This window comes from Budorcas taxicolor, chromosome 2, assembly GCF_023091745.1.
Source record: "Budorcas taxicolor isolate Tak-1 chromosome 2, Takin1.1, whole genome shotgun sequence".
Classification (NCBI taxonomy): Eukaryota; Metazoa; Chordata; class Mammalia; order Artiodactyla; family Bovidae; genus Budorcas; species Budorcas taxicolor.
The window spans coordinates 59,337,344-59,357,912 of record NC_068911.1 but is presented as its reverse complement, the minus strand read 5'-3'; the positions used below and the strand labels follow the sequence as shown (position 1 = coordinate 59,357,912).

Sequence of the window (20,569 nt, the reverse complement as noted above, 5' to 3'; positions counted from 1 at the left end):
GATTTTTAAAAAATATTCTTCTTCATTTTCACACCATTCTAAGTCCTCCACTGAAGATCAACCAATGCAACTGCTGAAAATCTTTCAGTTTCAAGGAGTCCTAAATATCACCTGAGGGGCACTTTGTTTTGTCTTTCTGTATGGGATGATAACCTGTCAGAAAGCCTATGAATACACTTTATTTTTTTTTTTTTTTGCTTTTTTTTTTAATTTTTATTTTTTTTTAATCTTTAATTCTTACATATGTTCTCAAACATGAACCCCCCTCCCACCTCCCTCCCCATAACATCTCTCTGGGTCATCCCCATGCACCAGCCCCAAGCATGCTGTATCCTGCGTCAGACATAGACTGGCGATTCAATTCTTACATGATAGTATACATGATAGAATGAGGGAGAGGGTGGGATGATTTGGGAGAATGGCATTCTATGAATACACTTTAAAGCGTAGATTATAGTAGCTAGAGGAAAGGTTGGTTCATAGTTTAGAGAAGCTTGCAATTCATCATTTCTAGGAGCAGCAGCAGCAGGAAACCCAAATATGCAGAGACTGGATCACACCCTAATTGGATAAAAACTGATGTATCTAGTGTACACACATGCTGTACTAGATGTGCCCGTTTATCTTCACATCACAGCTATAAATAAAGCAGAAAAGACCGTGTTAAAGGACTTTCACCACAATGACTACATATTAGATTTATTGGTGACTGCATTTCAGCCTTAATGTTTTTAAGATTTAAACCTCTGAATCAATGATCGATGGTTATCATCCTATTAATTTTTTCATATCTTCATTGTGGTCCTTAACATGTTTATTACAAGTTTTCCTGTTTGTCTCCTAGGGCAAGAATGTTCTATACAGGATTACATCTCATTCTTTTTTGTATTTCCATTACTGAATACAGTGCCTGATCCCAAACATGTGTTGGATGAATTAACTTATATTTACTAGCAGTCAATAAAGTTATGGTGACTTCTCTATATTAATAAAAAATGATACTGTGCTCAACTGTGTAAAGAATTAAAATGTAAAAGATCTTAACTCTTTCAAATAAAAATAGAAAGAGTTCTAAGACATTTTTTGTATTTAGAAATCCTTTTTAACCTAGACACTCTGTCAAAATCTTAAAACTTCAAGTAATTGAGAGTTTGTTTTGTCCTCTTTTTAGTGCTGCCAATTTGTTCTTTGTTCAAAAATTCATTACATCCTATCCATTGCTCCAGTTCAAAATATAAATGTGCACACTTGAAAGTAACAATTGATATCCAAATATCCTAAAAATTATAATTATTAGACTAAAAAGTCACCCAGTTTAGGTTTTAATATTTTCTTCGTGTTTATCTCAGTAGAAGAATAAGCTGGGGTTGGTGGCGGGAGGGGGGGGGGGTTTCAAAATATGCGTTTTTTTTAAAATCCACTGTTTTGCACAGAAGTCTTTGGACTTAAAATAGTGATATATAAAATTCAAGTGTAAGTCATCTATATTTTTTTGATGCAAAGTTCTGTTACCCACCAAACTTAAGTTAGGTCCATTTCAAACACAGTTCCTTGATTGGTGACTTTTTTTCTTTTATTAATTTTTTTGGAAACCAACAACCACTATCTGTCAGACCTGACATAGTAGACCATAGGGACAATGGATGTGAGACAGAGAGATAATCCACAAATAAATCCAACTCTGGGGAAATCAGAACCAAGGAGAACCAGGAAGACGTAAACAATCACCCTGAACCCAGAAAGACCAGGAAAGACACAGGCCACCTCCACTTACAGAAAGGGTCCTGATCCAGTTATAAATATTTGACTCTCAGGCAATAGGCACTTCAATGAACACCTGGATTACTTAGCTTTGAAAGTGAAGAAAATATCAAGAAAAATGTTCTAAGACTGCAACCTTAAAAAGGAAGTATCAGTATCATGCAGCATTTGGTAGAGAGCTTTGGAGCCTTAAGAAGTACATCTGTTGCATAATGAAGCTGACCCAGGACTGTCTTCCTGGGGCTTGGAGATAGTAGCTGGCTTCTCTTAAAGGACCTGCTGAGACTGCTCAGGGGCAGAAATGGTTAACAGTCATTCATTCAAACCACCTTGATTCAGTTCCTTCATTTTTACTGGATGATTTCAACTCTGTTGTGTTTGCACTGGTTGATTTCAAAAGTCAATCTATTTGCTTTTCATCAGCAAAATTGCTCTGTCCTCCAGGACCATGCCAAAGAATATGAGCGCATGTATTTCACTACCTCCAAATGTTATCAAAGTCAATGATACAAAAAGTAGCATTTTCAAAGGATGATAGCCTAAGAAATATGTAGTTTATTCATCTCTCTAATTAGCTTAGATTTTAATCCTGGATCAAACCAAAACATTACTCATTAAGCTGAACAAATATTTGGATAGTATTTTTGTGGGGTGTGTGTGTTTGGACAAGTTCCTCTTCTTAAATAAAACTGCTTTTACTAAATTGGGCTTTGTTGGGATGCCCCCTGCTTGCTTGCTGCTGGTTTTTATGGATGAGATATACTGCGGAAGTTGTCTCTCACATCACTCAGCCAGCCCTTCACAAGCCCCAAGGGAGAAGATTTCAAGACCTTCAGTGCAAGGAAGAGCTTTGACTCCCCTGAACAAATGACCCATTCCTATTTTATAGACCATGCAAGTCCCATGAACGCCTGACCATGTAAGGGAAATTTAATTCAATTACGTTTTCATTTTCATTTTAACTTCTTTTTATCTCTTCTCAAATAAATTTAAAATAAGAATGTTGTAAAAGACCCATTGTTAAAGTGGAATGCTTTTAGTTAAATGTGTGTATATATATATATACACACACACACACACACATATCTATCTCCTCCCTCAGTCTTTCTCTATATAAATAGATACGTATATATACATTCTTTATGTTTCTAGAGAGAATGGACCAAACTTTGGCCTCTGTAGTTTCCTGTTTTCTTAACCAGGTTTCCTTACACTTGAAGGGACCATTTAGTAACAGGTCTCATAGTTTTAATAGGTCACTTCAACCCATCTTCTATACGTACAACCGTATCAGCTGGCTGCCCTTGACCAACTTGGGTCCTCAGTCTTCTCAATCAATGACTTCTGGCCTGAAAACTTAACATCACCATGTGCCTGCTCTTTGTCTGGCACCCAGCTCTGTCCTGAGTCATCTCTACCCCAAGCTATGCATCAACAACAGCAGCCTCTACCCTAGTCAACCTAGGAAACAGGAAAAAAAATGGCCAAAAAAAGAAGAAAGCAAGATTTATAAGTCTGTGAGAAAAAAAAATCCTAAAACTCAGTTTGATTATATGCTAACTAGATACCTTTAGAAATCTAATGTGCTTTGCACGTTCAGTTCAGTTCAGTCACTCAGTTGTGTCCAACTCTGCGACTCCATGGACTACCGCATGCCAGGCCTCCCTGTTACCAACTCCCAGAATCCACCTAAATACATGTCTATTGAGTCAGTAATGCCATCCAACCATCTTATCCTCTGTTGTCCCCTTCTCCTCCTGCCTTCAATCTTTCCCAGCATCAGGGTCTTTTCCAATGAGTCAGTTCTTCACATCAGGTGGCCAAAATATTGGAGTTTCAGTTTCAGCATCAGTCCTTCCAATGAATATTCAGGACTGATCTCCTTTAGCATGGACTGGTTGGATGTGTTGCAGTCCAAGGGACTCTCAAGAGACTTCTCCAACACCACAGTTCAAAAGCATCAATTATTTGGTGCTCAGCTTTCCTTATAGTCCAACTTTATATGTGTATTCATGTATACTTTATTTAATATGTAAAGTATAAATATCACTCAAAAATTTAAGATACACTGAATTCATAAGGACATAATATTCTGGAAAATATTCTCTTTTTCTGGATATTACCTTTAGGAAAAGATACCCTGAAATATAGACAATTTAAATTATCTTCAAAAAACTGTTATTCTCATTAGATGGCCACATATAAATCAGTGAAGTTAGAACACTCCCTTACACCATATATAAAAATTTAATTCAAAATGGCTTAAAGAGTTAAATATAAGACACAACACCACAAAACTCCTAGAATAGCACATAGGCAAAACATTTTGTGACATAAATGGCACCAATATTTTCTAAGGTCAGTCTCTCAAGGCAAAATAAATAAAAGCAAAAATAAACAATGGGACCTACTCAAACTTATAAGATTTTGCACATCAAAGGAAACCATAAACAAAACAAAAAGACAAACTACAGACTGGGAGAGAACTGCAAAAAATGTACAAACAGTCCATACAACTCCATTTCAAAAAACAGTACTTTCAAAAAATAGGCAAGAAAACTGAACAGACATTTCTCCAAAAAAGATATACAGATAGCCAACAGGCAAATGAAAAGATGCTCAATATCATTAATTATTTGAGAATTACAAATCAAAACTACAATAAGGTATCACCTCACACAGGTGAGAATGGCCATCATCAAAAACTCTACAAATATATGCTGGAGAGGGTGTACTGAAACAAAAACCCTCCTACACTGTTGGTGGGAATGTAAACTGGTGCAGCCATTATGAAGAACAGTACAGAAGTTCATTTAAAAAACTAAAAACAGAGTTACTGTCTAATCCAGCAATCCTACTCCTGGGCATACATCCAGAAAAACTAACTGCTCTAATTCAAAAAGGTACATGCACCCCAGTGTTCATGGTGGCACTGTACACAATAGCCAAGACATAGAAGCAACCTCAGGGTCCACTAACAGATGAGGGAATAAAGAAGACATGGGTTGTGTGTGTGTGTGTGTACGTGTGCATCCTAACTTCAGTCATGTCCAATTCTTTGTGATGCTATGGACTGTAGCACACCAGGCTCCTCTGCAAGCAAGAATACTGGAGTGGGTTGCCATGCCCGCCTCCAGGGGATATTCCTAACCCAGGGATCAAATCTGAGTCACTTAAGTTTCCTGCACTGACAGGCAGATTCTTTATTACTAGTTACATATATATGTATGTATATATACACAGACACATATATGTAAATGTGTGTATATTTATATATGTATACGTTTGTAAGGGAATACTACTCAGCCATTAGAAAAGAATGAAATAATCCCACTTGCAGCATCATGAACAGACCTAGAGATTGTCATACTAAGTGAAGTTAGAAAGAGAAAATCAAGTACCATATGATATCACTTATTAGGTGGAATCTAAAAGCTGGACAAATCAACTTATTTAAAAAATAGAAACACAGAGACACAGAAAACAAACTTTTGGGTACCAAAGGGGAAGGGGGAGGGATAAATCAGGAGTATGGGATTAATAAATGCACACTAACATATATAAACAGTAATTTATTATATTTCACGGGGAACTATATTCAGGATCTTGTAATAACCAACAATGGAAAACAATAGGAAAACACACACACACATATATATATAAAACCAAATCACTTTGCTGTATACCTGAAACACAATATTGTAAATCAATTATATTTCAGTTAATAAAAACTGTTACTCTCAAGTCATCCAGTATATATATTCACTTGCTTTCAATGTGTAGGTGCAAGAAAAATAAATTCTAATATAAACTCAAAAGAAACACTAATAGAAAAATAAATATCCTTTTAAAAGCAGCTCCCAAGAGAACAATATTATTTAAGAACTGTTTTACTTCAGATTATCAAAGCTTCTTCATGGAAGCAGTCATTCAGTGGTTACTTGCTAAGTCATTCTACAAGGTCAGTACAAAGTCAGAAAGATACTAAAAGCAGAAAAATAAAAACTACACACAAATATCTCTAATGCATAGTAATGTTGAGTAATCCTCAACAAAATACTAGCAAGCCAAATTCAGTAAAATATTAAAAGAATTATATATCGTGACTATTTTGGATTTATTGCTGGAATGCAAGAATGGTTCAACCTATTAAAAATCAATGTAGAATACCACATTAACAGAATGAAACAAAAAAGTTATATGATTATTTCAATTAATATAGAAAAAGCATGTGACCAAATTCAACACCTTTCATGCTAAGAACATTTAACAGACTAGAAATAGAAGCAAACAACCTCAATATAATTAAGGGTTATTGATAAATATAATACCATGTTTAGATTAATAACCTACATCAAGGAAACTAGACTCATTAAAAATTTCCATAAGGAGTACTTACCTGCCAAAATTTTCTTGAACTGTCTAAACCATATGTCACAGTGGTCTTCACTTAAATTAATAAGATCAAGTGTAGAATCCTTTAATTTATTTTGTTCCTTTTTCAAACATATGAAGAGAGTGATTCCTAATAAAGTACCACTTTTCTGCTGTTTTATTGAACAACGCCGTTTCAGTTTGACAGAGAATATGTCCTTGAGTTCAACAAATTCTTCTCTATGTAGAAAATCACACTTGGAATCACCTGAAAAGAAATTAAAATTTCCAGTCAAAACCATTGTGTTTATATTCTTGTATGTATGAATAATAAATAGTGAAAACTCAAAAATATTTATCATCTGTAATTTTACTGATTATGCTTTATGTCAAGTCCTGTATGAGATGAGGAGGGAAAGAAAGAAAAATTAGGTCCATTATCCCATAGATAGAAAAAAATGGAAGAGAATCTCTGCCACACAAGGCCTAGGACATTCAGAATCTGAGAATATTCAATGTGTGAAGAATTCTAGGAACAAAAACAAAGCAACATTTCAGTAATAATAAATTAGTATCATACAAGAGGCTTCCTGTTACTTACAGGGACAGAGTAAAGTCATGGAAAGAAAAGGATTCACTAACAGAAGTGAGTTTAAAATAGGCTGTTGAAGGCAACATGAAAGGGAAGGAAAATGTATATTTTTGGTAAAGAGATATAGGTACAAAAAGGAAATGGTGAGATTACTGTGAGTAGAAAACAATGAACTCCTGCCGATCTAAAAAGATCCACCTGAATCTCACTATGTTATTGTTGCTGTTTACAAAGCTACATCTCATGACTTGATGAGTGGAATAGAAGGAAATTAAAGAAGAATAACAATAATCTTTGTGGGATGGTCATTCACCCGAAAAGGCATCTACTGCAATGAAGGTTCTGTCTGAATCAAAACAAAATTATATTGAAGGAATTAATCTTTGATCTCTGTGCCTTTTGGCTTCCTTGAAGGTGGTTTATAAGAAAAAGAAGTGATTTAGACCTCGTGTTTCTTTCCCTGAAGAGTTTCAAGGATTAGCAGAAGAAAAAGTTTGAAATTCACATTAGGAGTCAATGAAAAGTGGGATAAAAACACTGAATTACTTTGTTTCATTGATTTAGTATCCAAAACAGTTTAACATGGATATTACTATATATCATTCAGTTCAAGAAACTTCTGTTAAATGCTTTGTGTTAAACACTATGCAGAATGCAAGAGAGAGAAGTTCTACTACCTGCTCCCGAGTGGCCATTATTTATTAGGGATTAAAATAGATATTTAAAGTAGATATAATTGGGATATACATGAAAGAATTCTGGTGTCTCAGAGGGTCATATTAATTTTTATCAGAAAACCCAAGAAAAGAATTTGAACTGGACACTTTTACAGACTTCAGTTCAGTTCAGTCGCTCAGTCGTCTCCGACTCTTTGCAACCCCATGAATTGCAGCACGCCAGGCCTCCCTGTCCATCACCAGCTCCCAGAGTTCACTCAGATGCACGTCCATCGAGTCGGTGATGAGAAGGCAAATGATGAATTTCTGTGTACAGCGGAAGAGTCAGAGTCGACAGGCAAGTTAGCAGCACGTACAAGCACATGTGTCAGTGTGTGCTGTGACCATTGTATTTTGGTATTTCTTTCATGAACCTTGGCTTCAACTTAAATATGGTCCTTTCCATCATTGTAGAATGGTTGCCAGTGAATTTGAATTTGGTTCTTTATTCAAATCTAGTGGGATAGTAAGAGGTGTGCATATATGAGAGATTCAACATGTTTTAATCATGAACAAAGATTAAAACTTTTTGTTATTCACTGTCCTAATATTATGCTTCACCTGGAACACTTACTCTCTTAATCAAGACCTTTCCCAGGGGATGCGTTGGGACCCCCTTCTTCTAAAGGCTAAGGACACCTGAACTGAAGTTGGGAAGGCTCCCAACAAGGTGCACAAGAGGAAGTCTGAGTCCATGATAAATCTTCATGCTACACTCGGGAGTTTGCTCATTGTGCATTGATGCCAAGGTGGTGTACATTTTTCACGATAACCCTGCAATTTAGTTTAGCAAAGATGATTATGTCATTAGGATAAAGATTAGAAAACATGAGTGAGACATTGGAGGAATAGAAACCAGTCTACGAGGCTTGAACTAAGGTAGAGGAAATGATAGGAAGGTGCTTTCCTTTTTAATAATTGTACTGGAGAGAAAAATATTATGTTTAGAAGTTTTTTCCCCTAAAATTTAGATCTTATTGAATATTACATTTAGTTTAACATAAAATTAGACTATTACACAAATGCAAATTTAGAATTTATTTGTATATTTGTGCAGAATGGATAATTATTAACTGCCTAACATTCCTCCTACAGGCAAAATATAAAATTACATCTTTTACTTCAGTTCAGTCACTCAGTTGTGTCCAACTCTTTGTGACCCCATGGACTGCAGCATGCCAGGCTTCCCTGTCCATCACCAATTCCCAGAGCTTGCTCAAACTCATGTGCGTCAAGTCTGTGATGCCATCCAACCATCTCATCCTATGTCGTCCCCTTCTCCTCCCGCCTTCAATCTTTCCCATCATCAGGGTCTTTTCCAATGAGTCAGTTCTTCACATCAGGTTGCCAAAGTATTGGAGCTTCAGCATCAAACCTTCCAATGAATATTCAGGACTGATTTCCTTTAGGACTGACTGGCTGGATCTCCTTGCAGTCCAAATGGCTAAGAGTCTTCTCCAACAGCACAGTTCAAGAGCATCAATTCTTTGGCATTCAGCTTTCTTTATGGTCCAATTCTTACGTCCATACATGACTACTGGAAAAACCATAGCTTTGACGAGACAGACCTTTGTTGGCAAAGTAGTATCTCTGCTTTTTAATATGCTGTCTATGTTGATCTTTTGTTCCATGTTCAGTTCTAACTGTTGCTTATTGACCTGCATGCACGTTTCTCAGGAGGCAGGTAAGATGGTCCGGTATTCCAATTTTGGTATATATATTGCCTAAACTTGCTTCCCTCATGGCTCAGATGGTAAAGAATCTGCCTGCTATGCAGGAGACAAGGGTTCAATCCCTGGGTTCGAAAGATCCCCTGGAGAAGGGTATAGCAACCCACTCCAGTATTCTTGACTGGGAAATCCCATGGACAGAGGAGCCTGGTGGGCTATAGTCCATGGGGTAGCAAAGAGTCAGATACAACTGAGCAACTGAGAACAATCTTATAATATTCATTATAAGCTTGGACCTCACATTAACTTAATTTTTATGTAATCAAACTTATAACAAATAAGACCTCCAAAGGGGTTGGGTAGGAAGGGAGGGAAGGATCACTGAGGGGAAAAAATGAAAAGGATGAAATACATATTTTTTCACTCAAAGTCCTATATTATAGTCTGAATTCCTTGCCTTGTGTACTTTACTTTGGCAGTAAACAATTCAATGACTTTTCCTATTTAAAATCTCTTGTAATTGCAAATTTAAAGACGCTAAAACAACCACCAAGATTCAACTTAGTAGAATTTATGGAAACAGGGCAAGAATACCTATTATCACTCTTACTATTCTCAACATCCTGGTCACTATCATACACAAGGAAAATTAAATAAAAACAACTGATGGTGGAAGGGGTAGAGGGAGAGATGAAACTATAGCTATTTATAGACAGTATCACAATATATTCATAAAACCCAAAAGAATCTATTTGAAATCATCAGAACTAATAAGAATAGCCAATAAGGAAGCTGGTTACAAATATATCAATATCTAGAAAGAAAGAACATTGGGGATAAAGAGACCCTATGCAAATTATTATCCAGGAACAAATTTATCAAAATGATCCTGGACTTGTTTGGGTAGAAAAGGCCATACAAAATAAAGTGAGAGACAAATGAAGGCATATCAAGTTCCAAGATTACATCATTTTTATGCTAGTATTCTCATTATTAATTACTACTTATAATGCAATTCCAGTCAAAATCTAAATGGTATTTTCTTTGGTGTAAGGAGCAAGGAACCTTATCAAATGATTTGTAAATTTTCTTGGAATAAATAATGAAGAAAAATGTTTTAATAGTAATGAGGAGAAGTACATACCAGCCAGATAATATCTTGTAAAGTTATAATGATTAAAACATCTAGAAATAGATAAATGAATGGTCCAAAGAAATATCTGCATATATTTTAAAAGTCACAAATGTCATAATGGTAGTATCCAAAATCAGTGAAGAATATTTAATAAAAGATGACTTAGAACTGGTTCATCTTTAAAAAAGAAAAGAAAAACTAGATCTCTGTTTCATAATATACACCAATATTCCTAGATTACAAAGAACTTTATATAACAATAAATTAGTAAAGCCATAGTATGGCAGTAAAGGCAGATAGAGACTGAGATACATAACATAAAGGTTATTTAATGCCCATAAAGTCCTAAAGACCCATAAATAAAAATCATAAACAAAATCCAACTGGGAAGAAATATTTGCAACATATGACAGTTAAATAATCTATTTAATCAAGAAAAGAAACACTTCAGTGGAAGAGTACATTAAAGACCCAGGCAGGCATTTCACAAAAGAAGAAATGCAAATTGACCAATGAACATATGAGAAAGTTCAATCTAATTAGGAATCAAAGAAATGCAAATTAAAACAACAAGATACCACTTTTTGCCTTTTAGATTGGCACAAGATCAAAAATAACGCTCATTGATGGTGTGGGCAAAGGGAACCAGTCCCAGTGCTGGTGGGAATGCAAAAATGGTAACTGCTGGAGAACAAGTTGGGAATACTTATCAAAAGATTTCAAAATGTTAATTGCAGCAGTATTTATAATAGCAAAACTATTTGAAGCAGTATTCATGTTCTTCAATAGAATTGCTTAATCATAATCTGCAACTCACAATGAGAAAATTAGATCTTTGTGTTTTGATGTGGAAAGACATCTATGTTGAGGTATGAGTAAGTGGAATAAAAAGCAAATGAATGATAATAATCTGAGAGGCTGATCTCACTTTCATTAAAAGGAGAAAAAAATGTACACAGAAAACACATAACAAATAGTAGTTATCAATGAAAACAGAGATATAAAGAAGTATAAGATTAATTTTTACTTATAAACCTTCCTTTCTGTAATCAGCATTATATTTTATCAGTTTTTTAAAATGAGAAAAGGGGAAATGCTTTAAAATATGCATATTTTTGATCAAGCAATTTACTTCCAGGAATTTACCCAAAGGGAATAGATAATATGCACAATTTAGCTAAAAGAATGCTTACCCAAGCATTATTTGAGTGAAACTTGGAAATAACCTAAATGTGACCTAACAGACTATTGGTTTTGGAGAATGAAACATATTCATATACTATAATGCTATTCAGCCATTAAAATGTAGCAATCTGACTAGAAAAGTGTCTAAAACAGTGTACCATATTTCCATTACTGTTTTGTATATATTTATTGAATGCATAATGTATGTGGAATGTACTTCTATATGCACATATGTATGATGATGCATATGAAAACTTGGAAGGAGAGTGAGATTGTGAATTAGTTTGCGTATATGAATTTCTAATTTTCCTACAATGGAAATATTTCTGTAATCAACTGAAAAAGATGGTTTTCTTGCTCATCCTAAAATAGTTCCTGATCATATTATTCATTTTAATTTTTAAAATCCCCTTTTCTAAAATGTAAGGGAAGATAATATTTAATTAGCATGTGCTATATGCCAGACATTGCCCTCAGCACTCTATATCTATTATCTCATCTAATCCTTATACTACCCAAGGCAGATGCTTTTTCCTAAAAATGAGGAATTCAGGCCACAGCATTTAAGTAACTTGTCCATAGTCATACATCTCGTAGGAGCCAGATCCAAGATCTAAATCCAAGTACTTTGACTGGCCCTTACCAACACTGCACAGAAGTAACGACCTTCTTGAAGCAAACACACACTCATCTGACCTTCTGGATCTGTTTTTTATTCTAGTCAAACTTAAAACAGTAGTCAAGCCATTGCTCTGTCTCTAACTAGACCCTAGGGAAACAGCAAAGCCACTCATGTGTCTTAACTGAGTAGTAGACTTGATCCCTAAAGGTACATCCTCCAGTGTCATCAAAAATCCATATAAAATTTATAGCCATCCCTCCATATTCACAGTTCCTTCCATCCGTGGTTCCACGTCCAAGAATGCAAACAAGCACCATTTACTACTGATAGAGATTTGCATATATGTGGACAAACGTGGTTCAAATATATGTTGTTCAAGTGTCAACTGTACTTCATTCATAACTTCATGGCGACCTTCAAGGAAATGGAAGGTTCGACTGTAGCAACCAGGAGCTGACAGAATTGAAAACTCTGAAAAGGCCTGTAACTCTATGAATGGTATTTCCTGCTTTCCCTGCTCAGATTTCTAACCTCTTCCCACATTTGCCCAAAGATTCACATTTGGGGTTTTCATGTGCCTGATCTCTTAGCCAGTGTGACAAGAGAAGCTAAGAGGAAGCATTACAAAAACATTTTGTCTTCATTTGAAATGAAAATAAAGATAATTGATTAGTGAATAAAATAGTTTTTGCTTGCTTTACAAATTTCTAACAATAGGCAAATGTTCTTCAGCACTCTATTTTCCTCAGCAGCTATAGGAATCTCTCAGGTGCCAATTTTCTATGTAGAAATTCTGGTCTATTATTCATTTCTACAACATCAATCATTTACACAACATGAGCAAATCAGCCCAGTTCTCTCTAATCACAGGATACACCAGATTTTAAACAAAATTGTTTCCTAACATATGCGAAGACGTGTATATAACTAGTTTTATAGAAAATTGTTTTCTTCTGAATATAGTCTTTAGGAATAAAACTCAATAGAATTGTGTGAACTTGAATTTAAAATGGTTTTATTTAATGGCTTGGAACTGTCTAAACATTGTTTACCCATTATCAGATTAGATGGTGCTTGCCTGTGTCTTTGTTTTGTTTTTGAAGTTCTTAAGATATAAGCAGTGGACCAGCTGGTTCTGTGGGGCAGGACACTGGCTTCCAAGACTTGAAAGAGAGCTAAAGCCAAAGGGTCCTCAGGTTTCTAGGTGGAGACCCCTCAGGCTAACCCCCAGTGAGCTGAAGGTTCTAGAGATGTCGAGAGGATAAGCTGAAAATCTAAGAAGGTCATTTTCTCCCCTCTACCCCCACACCAAAACAGTTAACTCTTTGAAACACAGTTAGAAAATACAAATATTTATGAGAAATATGATTGAAGAGAAAAAAAGGAACCGTATTCAGAGTGAAGACCATTATTTTGGGGTCTATTAAAATCAACCACTTACCTATACCTGTTTATAAATAAAAGCTTAAGAAAGACTCAGACTCTTATTCTCTATGTGAATCAGAAAAATACTGCTCTTGTTTTATAAACTATTTTATTTTTAAATGCTGAAACATATTTAGGTCTTTTATCTCTGCCTAATCGTTCATCTGTAAGATAGCCACTTCCATCACCACACAGCAACCTCTGTTAACAGGATAACCAGTTTCTGCCATGAATAAAAGCAAATGCTTTCATAATTGTATGCAAAAGCCACATTTTCATGCACAACCTAAGTATGTATAAAGAGGAGCTAAAAAAATTTTTTTAACATACTTGGGAGATATAATTTAAATGTAACTTTAATTTACTTTAATGCTAAAACATACCTGTATTGGTAAAAAATATGAAGTCAAACTTTATCCATAAATTATTTGATAACACTAGAAAAACATGAAAATCATCTATAGACATTTTTCTCAGTTTAGGAGCATTAAAACCTTACAGATGATATGCAATTTTTCTTTGTGGCATGTGGTTTATTATTTGAAATCTATTGGTTCATTAGGATCATATTGGTGATAGCTAGTTGTTTCAGAACATTAACTGTCCTCTCACATTACTTACAGAGATGCTGGGGACCATCTGTTCCAGCATGGGATTTAAGTATATGTCTATTGGATATCATGCTATTTATTTAATTCAGCACCCACTTCCTATTGTTGTATTTTCTTGGGGGGAAAAGTCAATTTAATTACAGGGAATAAAGATAACCTCTCCTGGCAGGTTACCCTGTCACCATGAGAGCAAAGCAAGACCTGCTTAAAGTAGGTTAGGGTGGCTAACAAGAACAGTAAAACCAACAACACTTAAGAATATTTAGCAAAGGTTTAACAGAAATAGAACAGTGAACGGCACTTTTAAAAATATTACTGTAAGCCCAGGGCTTGTCTAAATCAATCTTGGCACATCTGTCTGATGCAGACCGTAAACAGGATTAGAGCTGGATTTATCTGCTTGGCGCTAATTGTGCTCACAGTTCCTGCACATGTCCACTCTTTAAAATACTGCCCGAAAAACAAGCCTGCCTGATAGACAGCTCCCACAACAGAGTGCAGACACACTTATGGTATATTAGATGGTTAAGCAATGTGATGTCTAACAATTTTTTTTTTTTTGGCTCTTCAGAATTACTTATCTAATCCCCTAATTAAAAATACAAAATTCTGTTTGAATACACCACATACTGAGATAAATCTGTGAAGCAAGGGACCAATAAATTTGAATACACTTTAATTGTAAGAAGAAAACACAATTTAATTGTTAATAATCAGGTTAAACCAGGGTTTAAATAAATAGGACTGCTCCAGTAAGTAATTTACTGAAAAACTATCACAGTGCATTACAATCCTCAAGAATTCTGACTTAACATTTGTTAGCATAAAAGCTTAAGTTCCTAAATATAAACTTATCAAGAATGACAAGAAATAGAATTATCTTGTAAAAGAATACCAAAAAGTCACATTTTTGTCATACCAAATAAAAAAATTAATGCTCAATTTCCATCTGCCATTTTTTCCCACTTATTTCTAGTTATTTCTATTACACATAAATAGCTTAGGGACTTCTCTCAAGAATTTAAGCACCCAAAGATACATAGGTACTTTTGCATAAAGTCCAAAATGAACTGATTAGTCAAATAATTTAAATATTATTCTTTGTTTTATTTGAAATATAGACAAAAAATATACAATTCTTTATTCAGAACATTGAATGTCTATGCTACAACATGACAACAATTTTAAATTACATAGTCTATGTTTAATCACAAATACCAGATAAAATCAGTATATTTGAAAACAGTATAATTGAAAACAATATATATTACAGTATACTATATTATACTATAGTATAATATAATAATTGAAACTTTCAGTCACTGACAAATTTCTATTCTAAGCTCTTTTCTTGGAACTCATGTTCCAAATAACAAACTCTTAGAAATCAATTTTTTCCCCAAATCTATACCATTAATAAATGTTCATACTTATAATGTTGTTTTATATAAATAATGGTAAAATTGGCAAATTAAGGCAACCATTTAAATACCCTCAATATGTTTTCTCAGAAGGTATAGAGGATCAAAATAATTTTTATAATAATACTAAAGATGTTATTTGCCTTTTTCACTGTGATGACATTTGCATGGATGGTGAAAAGGAAATAGTGGTTAAAATATCTGGTGTTACCATGAATCAAGGAAGTGACACTACATTTCACTAATAATTGTTGCATTCCTCATCACTTCTAACTCAGTTTAAAAATATATATATCCCTTAACTGTCCTTGATGAAGCAGTAACACTTTAATTTTTAAAAAACTCTACCCTTTAGTAATGTCTTTTTTATATGTATTATGTGTGATATGGGAATTGTACAAAAAAAGCATTTCAGCTACAAATGAAAGTGATAGTTCTCCTCAGGAAAAGAACTCACACCATTCACACTGTGACCAGCTCGATTTTGTTCGGAAAACCATTTTTGCTCGAAAGATGGGACTAACAAACTATTATACACAATTAGGAGTATTTGGTAAATGTTTTCTGGGAATTGAGCAAAGTGAGCTAGTCACTCAAGCAAAACAACTGAGAATGCTGTCAATGACAAAATTCTAACTTTCAAGCAAAAATCAGAATTTTGTAAAACCTGTATCTGCCACGGTGAGCTTGACAGCTTCCCAATATTTAAAGAATCTTATGCTGAGATTGGCAGTGATGTTAATATATCTGATAGTTTAAAGATTTATATAATTAAATGTGTCCACATTTGGAAGCTTTACATAACTCAGTAGACCAATTTTTCCAAATACTCAATGCAGGATATTATAAAATTATGCATAATTAAAGATTCAAAGTGCAAGACAGACCAATAAATTTTCAAATAGCCAACTACAGAAGGTTAATTGATATGTTTACAGATTCTGCTTTGTAACTAACATTTAAGAAATTAGCACTTACCAAGTTGTACTGTAGTATCAAAGAATATCCACAATTACATGAAAACATTATTAAAATATTTTTCCTGTTCTAAACAAATATCTGTGTGAAATTGGATTTTTCTTATATACTTTAACAAAAACAAATATATTCACAACAAACTAAGGCAGAAGCAATCTTGAAAACTCAGCTGTCTTTTATTAAATCTTTCTATTAAGGAATGCTGTGTCTTCTATAAAAAAAAACTTGCAAACTGTAGTCAAGAAAATGACACTGATTTTTTTATTGTTTTGGAAAATATTTTTTTTAGTCCAAACATTATTTATGTTAAAATGCAATGGACTTATTACTGTTATTTTTAATGAATATTTTAAATGTTTAACCTCTAACATGGTAAATATCAGAGGTATTATATATACAGAAAGGCTCTTTGTGGTTTTCAACAATTTAAGAGTGTAAAGGGCTTCCAAGACTAAAAAACCTCAAGAAACTCTGGACCTATCTATATTATTGTGAAGACAGGCCTAAGCTTAAGAAAATGCAGCCTAAAAATGTCATGATTTATGCATTTGTATTAAGATTTTATCACTAATTTTTTTAGACTGTCTATGCAACAAATCCCTACTACATATGAAACCTAGTGAACTAAAAGAGCAATTCAAAATTTCATATTCTATAGCATGAGTTCATCATGCAATTGTTTGGGTTTTGTCATTTTCACTTCAGTAAGAGGACTCATGTGCATCTCTTGGAATTGTGTATTACCTGATTGTATTATCTAGTTATATATTTGCCCCTGTCATTTTACACATCTACTTACATTTCTACTCCTTAGGGAAAACATTCATCAATGGGCAGTCTCTGAGAATGATATTTAGGTTAGTTAAAAGTAACTGCAGTTTTGCACTGTTGAACTTTGCCATTTGATATCGGAATACTTTCTTAAATAAATGTGGTTACGTTATACATCATTTTAAGGTGCATTCCTCGATTTATGTCTTTTGCTAATGAATTGATGTTAGACAAGAAGCAAATTTGTGTGATTTTCTTATTTGAGTTCAAAATGGGTCATAAAGCAGCAGAGACAACTAGCTATATCAACAACACACTTGGCCCAGGAACTGCTAATGAATGTGCAGTGCAGTAGGGTTTAAGAAGTTTTGCAAAGGAGACGAGAGCCTTGAAGATGAGGCGTGTAGTGGCCGCCTATCAGAAGTTGACGATGACTAACTGAGAGCATCATGGAAAGTCGTCCTTTTACAACTGCATGAGAAGTTGCCCAAGAACTCAACCTGGACCATTCCATGGCTGTTTGGCACTGGAAGCAAACTGGAAAGGTGAAAAAGTCTGATAAGTGGGTGCCTCATGAGCTGAGGGAAAATTAAAAATATCATCATTTTGAAGTGCCGTCTTTTCTTATTCTACACAACAGCAATGAAACACTTCTCGATCAGATTTTGACATGTGACAAAAAGTGGATTTTACACAACAACCAGTGACAATCAGCTCAGTGGTCGCACGGAGAAGAAGTTCCCAAGCACTTCCCAAAGCCAAGCTTGCACCCAAAAAATGTCACTGTCACTGTTTGGTGGTCTGTGGCCAAATTCATCCACCACAGCTTTCTGAATCCTGGCTAAACCATTACATCTGAGAAGTATGCTCAGCGAATGGATGAGATGCACCAAAAACTACAACACCTGCAGCCAGCACCGGTCAGCAGAAAGGGCCCAGTTTTTCTCTGTGACAACTCCTGACCGCACGTCACACAACCAAAGCTTCAAAAGCTGAACGCTTCAAAAGCTGAATGAACGGGCTACGAAGTGTTGCCTTATCTGCCATATTCACCTGACCTCTTGCCAACTGCCACTTCTTCAAGCATCTTGACAACTTTCTGCAGTAAAAATACTTTATTAACCAGGAAAACACAGAAAATGCTTTCCAAGAGTTCATCAAATCCCAAAGCATGGATTTTTTTGCTACAGGTGTAAAATTATTTCTCATTGGCAAAAATGTGCTGATTGTAATGGTTCCTATTTTGATTAATAAAGATGTGTCTGAACCCAGTTATAGTGACTTAAAATTCAGGGTCTGAAACTGCAATTACTTTTGCACCAACATAAATACTATTCTAGAGACCAACAGAAAATATGAGCTTGATTCATCTTATGGCTAACAAACACATGAAAAGATGCTCAACATCACGCATTATCAGAGAAATGCAAATCAAAACCACAATGAGGTACCATCTCACGCCAGTCAGAATGGTTGCTATCAAAAAGGCTACAAACAATAAACGCTGGAGAGGGTGTGGAGAAAAGGGAACCCTCTTACACTGGGGGTGGGAATGCAAACTGGGACAGCAACTATGGAGAACAGTGTGGAGATTCCTTAAACTGGAAATAGAACTGCCATCAGTTCAGTTCAGTTCAGTCACTAAGCCGTGTCCAACTCTTTGCGACCCCATGAATCGCAGCACGCCAGGCCTCCCTGTCCATCACCCACTCCCGGAGTTCACCCAGACGCACGTCCATCGAGTCGGTGATGCCATCCAGCCATCTCATTCTCTGTCGTCCCCTTCTCCTCTTGCTCCCAATCCCTCCCAGCATCAGAGTCTTTTCCAATGAGTCAACTCTTCATATGAGGTGGCCAAAGTACTGGAGTTTCAGCTTTAGCATCATTCCTTCCAAAGAAAACCCAGGGCTGATCTCCTTCAGAATGGACTGGCTGTATGTCCTTGCAGTCCAAGAGACTCTCAAGAGTCTTCTCCAACACCACAGTTCAAAAGCATCAATTCTTCAGCACTCAGCTTTCTTCACAGTCCAACTCTCACATCCATACATGACCACTGGAAAAACCATAGCCTTGACTGGATGGACCTTTGTTGGCAAAGTAATGTCTCTGCTTTTGAATATGCTATCTAGGTTGGTCATAACTTTCCTTCCAAGGAGTAAGTGTCTTTTAACTTCATGGCTGCAGTTACCATCTGCAGTGATTTTGGAGCCCCCAAAAATAAAGCCTGACACTGTTTCCACTGTTTCCCCATCTATTTCCCATGAAGTGATGGGACCGGATGCCATGATCTTCGTTTTCTGAATGTTGAGCTTTAAGCCAACTTTTTCACTCTCCTCTTTCACTTTCATCAAAAGGCTTTTGAGTTCCTCTTCACTTTCTGCCATAAGGGTGGTGTCATCTGCATATCTGAGGTTACTGATATTTCTCCCGGCAATCTTGATTCCAGCTTGTGCTTCTTCCAGCCCAGTGTTTCTCATGATGTTCTCTGCATAGAAGTTAAATAAGCAGGGTGACAATATACAGCTTTGACGTACTCCTTTTCCTATTTGGAACCAGTCTGTTGTTCCATGTCCAGTTCTAAGTGTTGCTTCCTGACCTGGATATAGGTGATGGAATTCCAGCTGAGCTATTTCAAATCCTGAAAAATGATGCTGTGAAAGTGCTGCACTCTATATGCCAGCAAATTTGGAAAACTCAGCAGTAGCCATGGGACTGGAAAAGGTCAGTTTTCATTCCAATCCCAAAGAAAGGCAATGCCAAAGAATGCTCAAACTACCACACAATTGCACTCATCTCATATGCTAGTAAAGTAATGCTCAAAATTCTCCAAGCCAGGCTTCAGCAGTATGTGAACTGTGAACTTCCAGATGTTCAAGCTGGTTTTAGAAAAGGCAGAGGAACCAGAGATCAAATTGCCAACATCTGCTGGATCATGGAAAAAGCAAGAGAATTCCAGAAAAACATCTATTTCTGCTTTATTGACTATGCCAAAGCCTTTGACTGTGTGGATCACAATAAACTGTGGAAAATTCTGAAAGAACTGCCATATGACCCAGCAATCCCACTGCTGGGCATACACACCGAGGAAACCAGAATTGAAAGAGACATATGTACCCCAATGTTCATCGCAGCACTGTTTATAATAGCCAGGACATGGAAGCAACCTAGATGTCCATCACCAGATGAATGGAAAAGAAAGCTGTGGTACATATATACAATGGAATATTACTCGGCCTTCAAAAAGAATACATTTGAATTAGTTCTAATGAGGTGGATGAAACTGGAGCCTATTATACAGAATGAAGTCA

General features: G+C 35.5%; 1 protein-coding gene across 1 annotated transcript in view; it reads right to left on the bottom strand.

Annotated features, from left to right (window-relative positions):
• The window catches only part of CERKL (ceramide kinase like), a 127,055-nt gene that overhangs the window by 72,526 nt on the left and 33,960 nt on the right, over window positions 1-20,569 (bottom strand). The window contains exon 2 of the mRNA XM_052635884.1: window positions 6,161-6,403. Coding sequence (XP_052491844.1) covers window positions 6,161-6,403 — 243 coding nt within the window. The remainder of the gene's footprint in view (window positions 1-6,160; window positions 6,404-20,569) is intronic.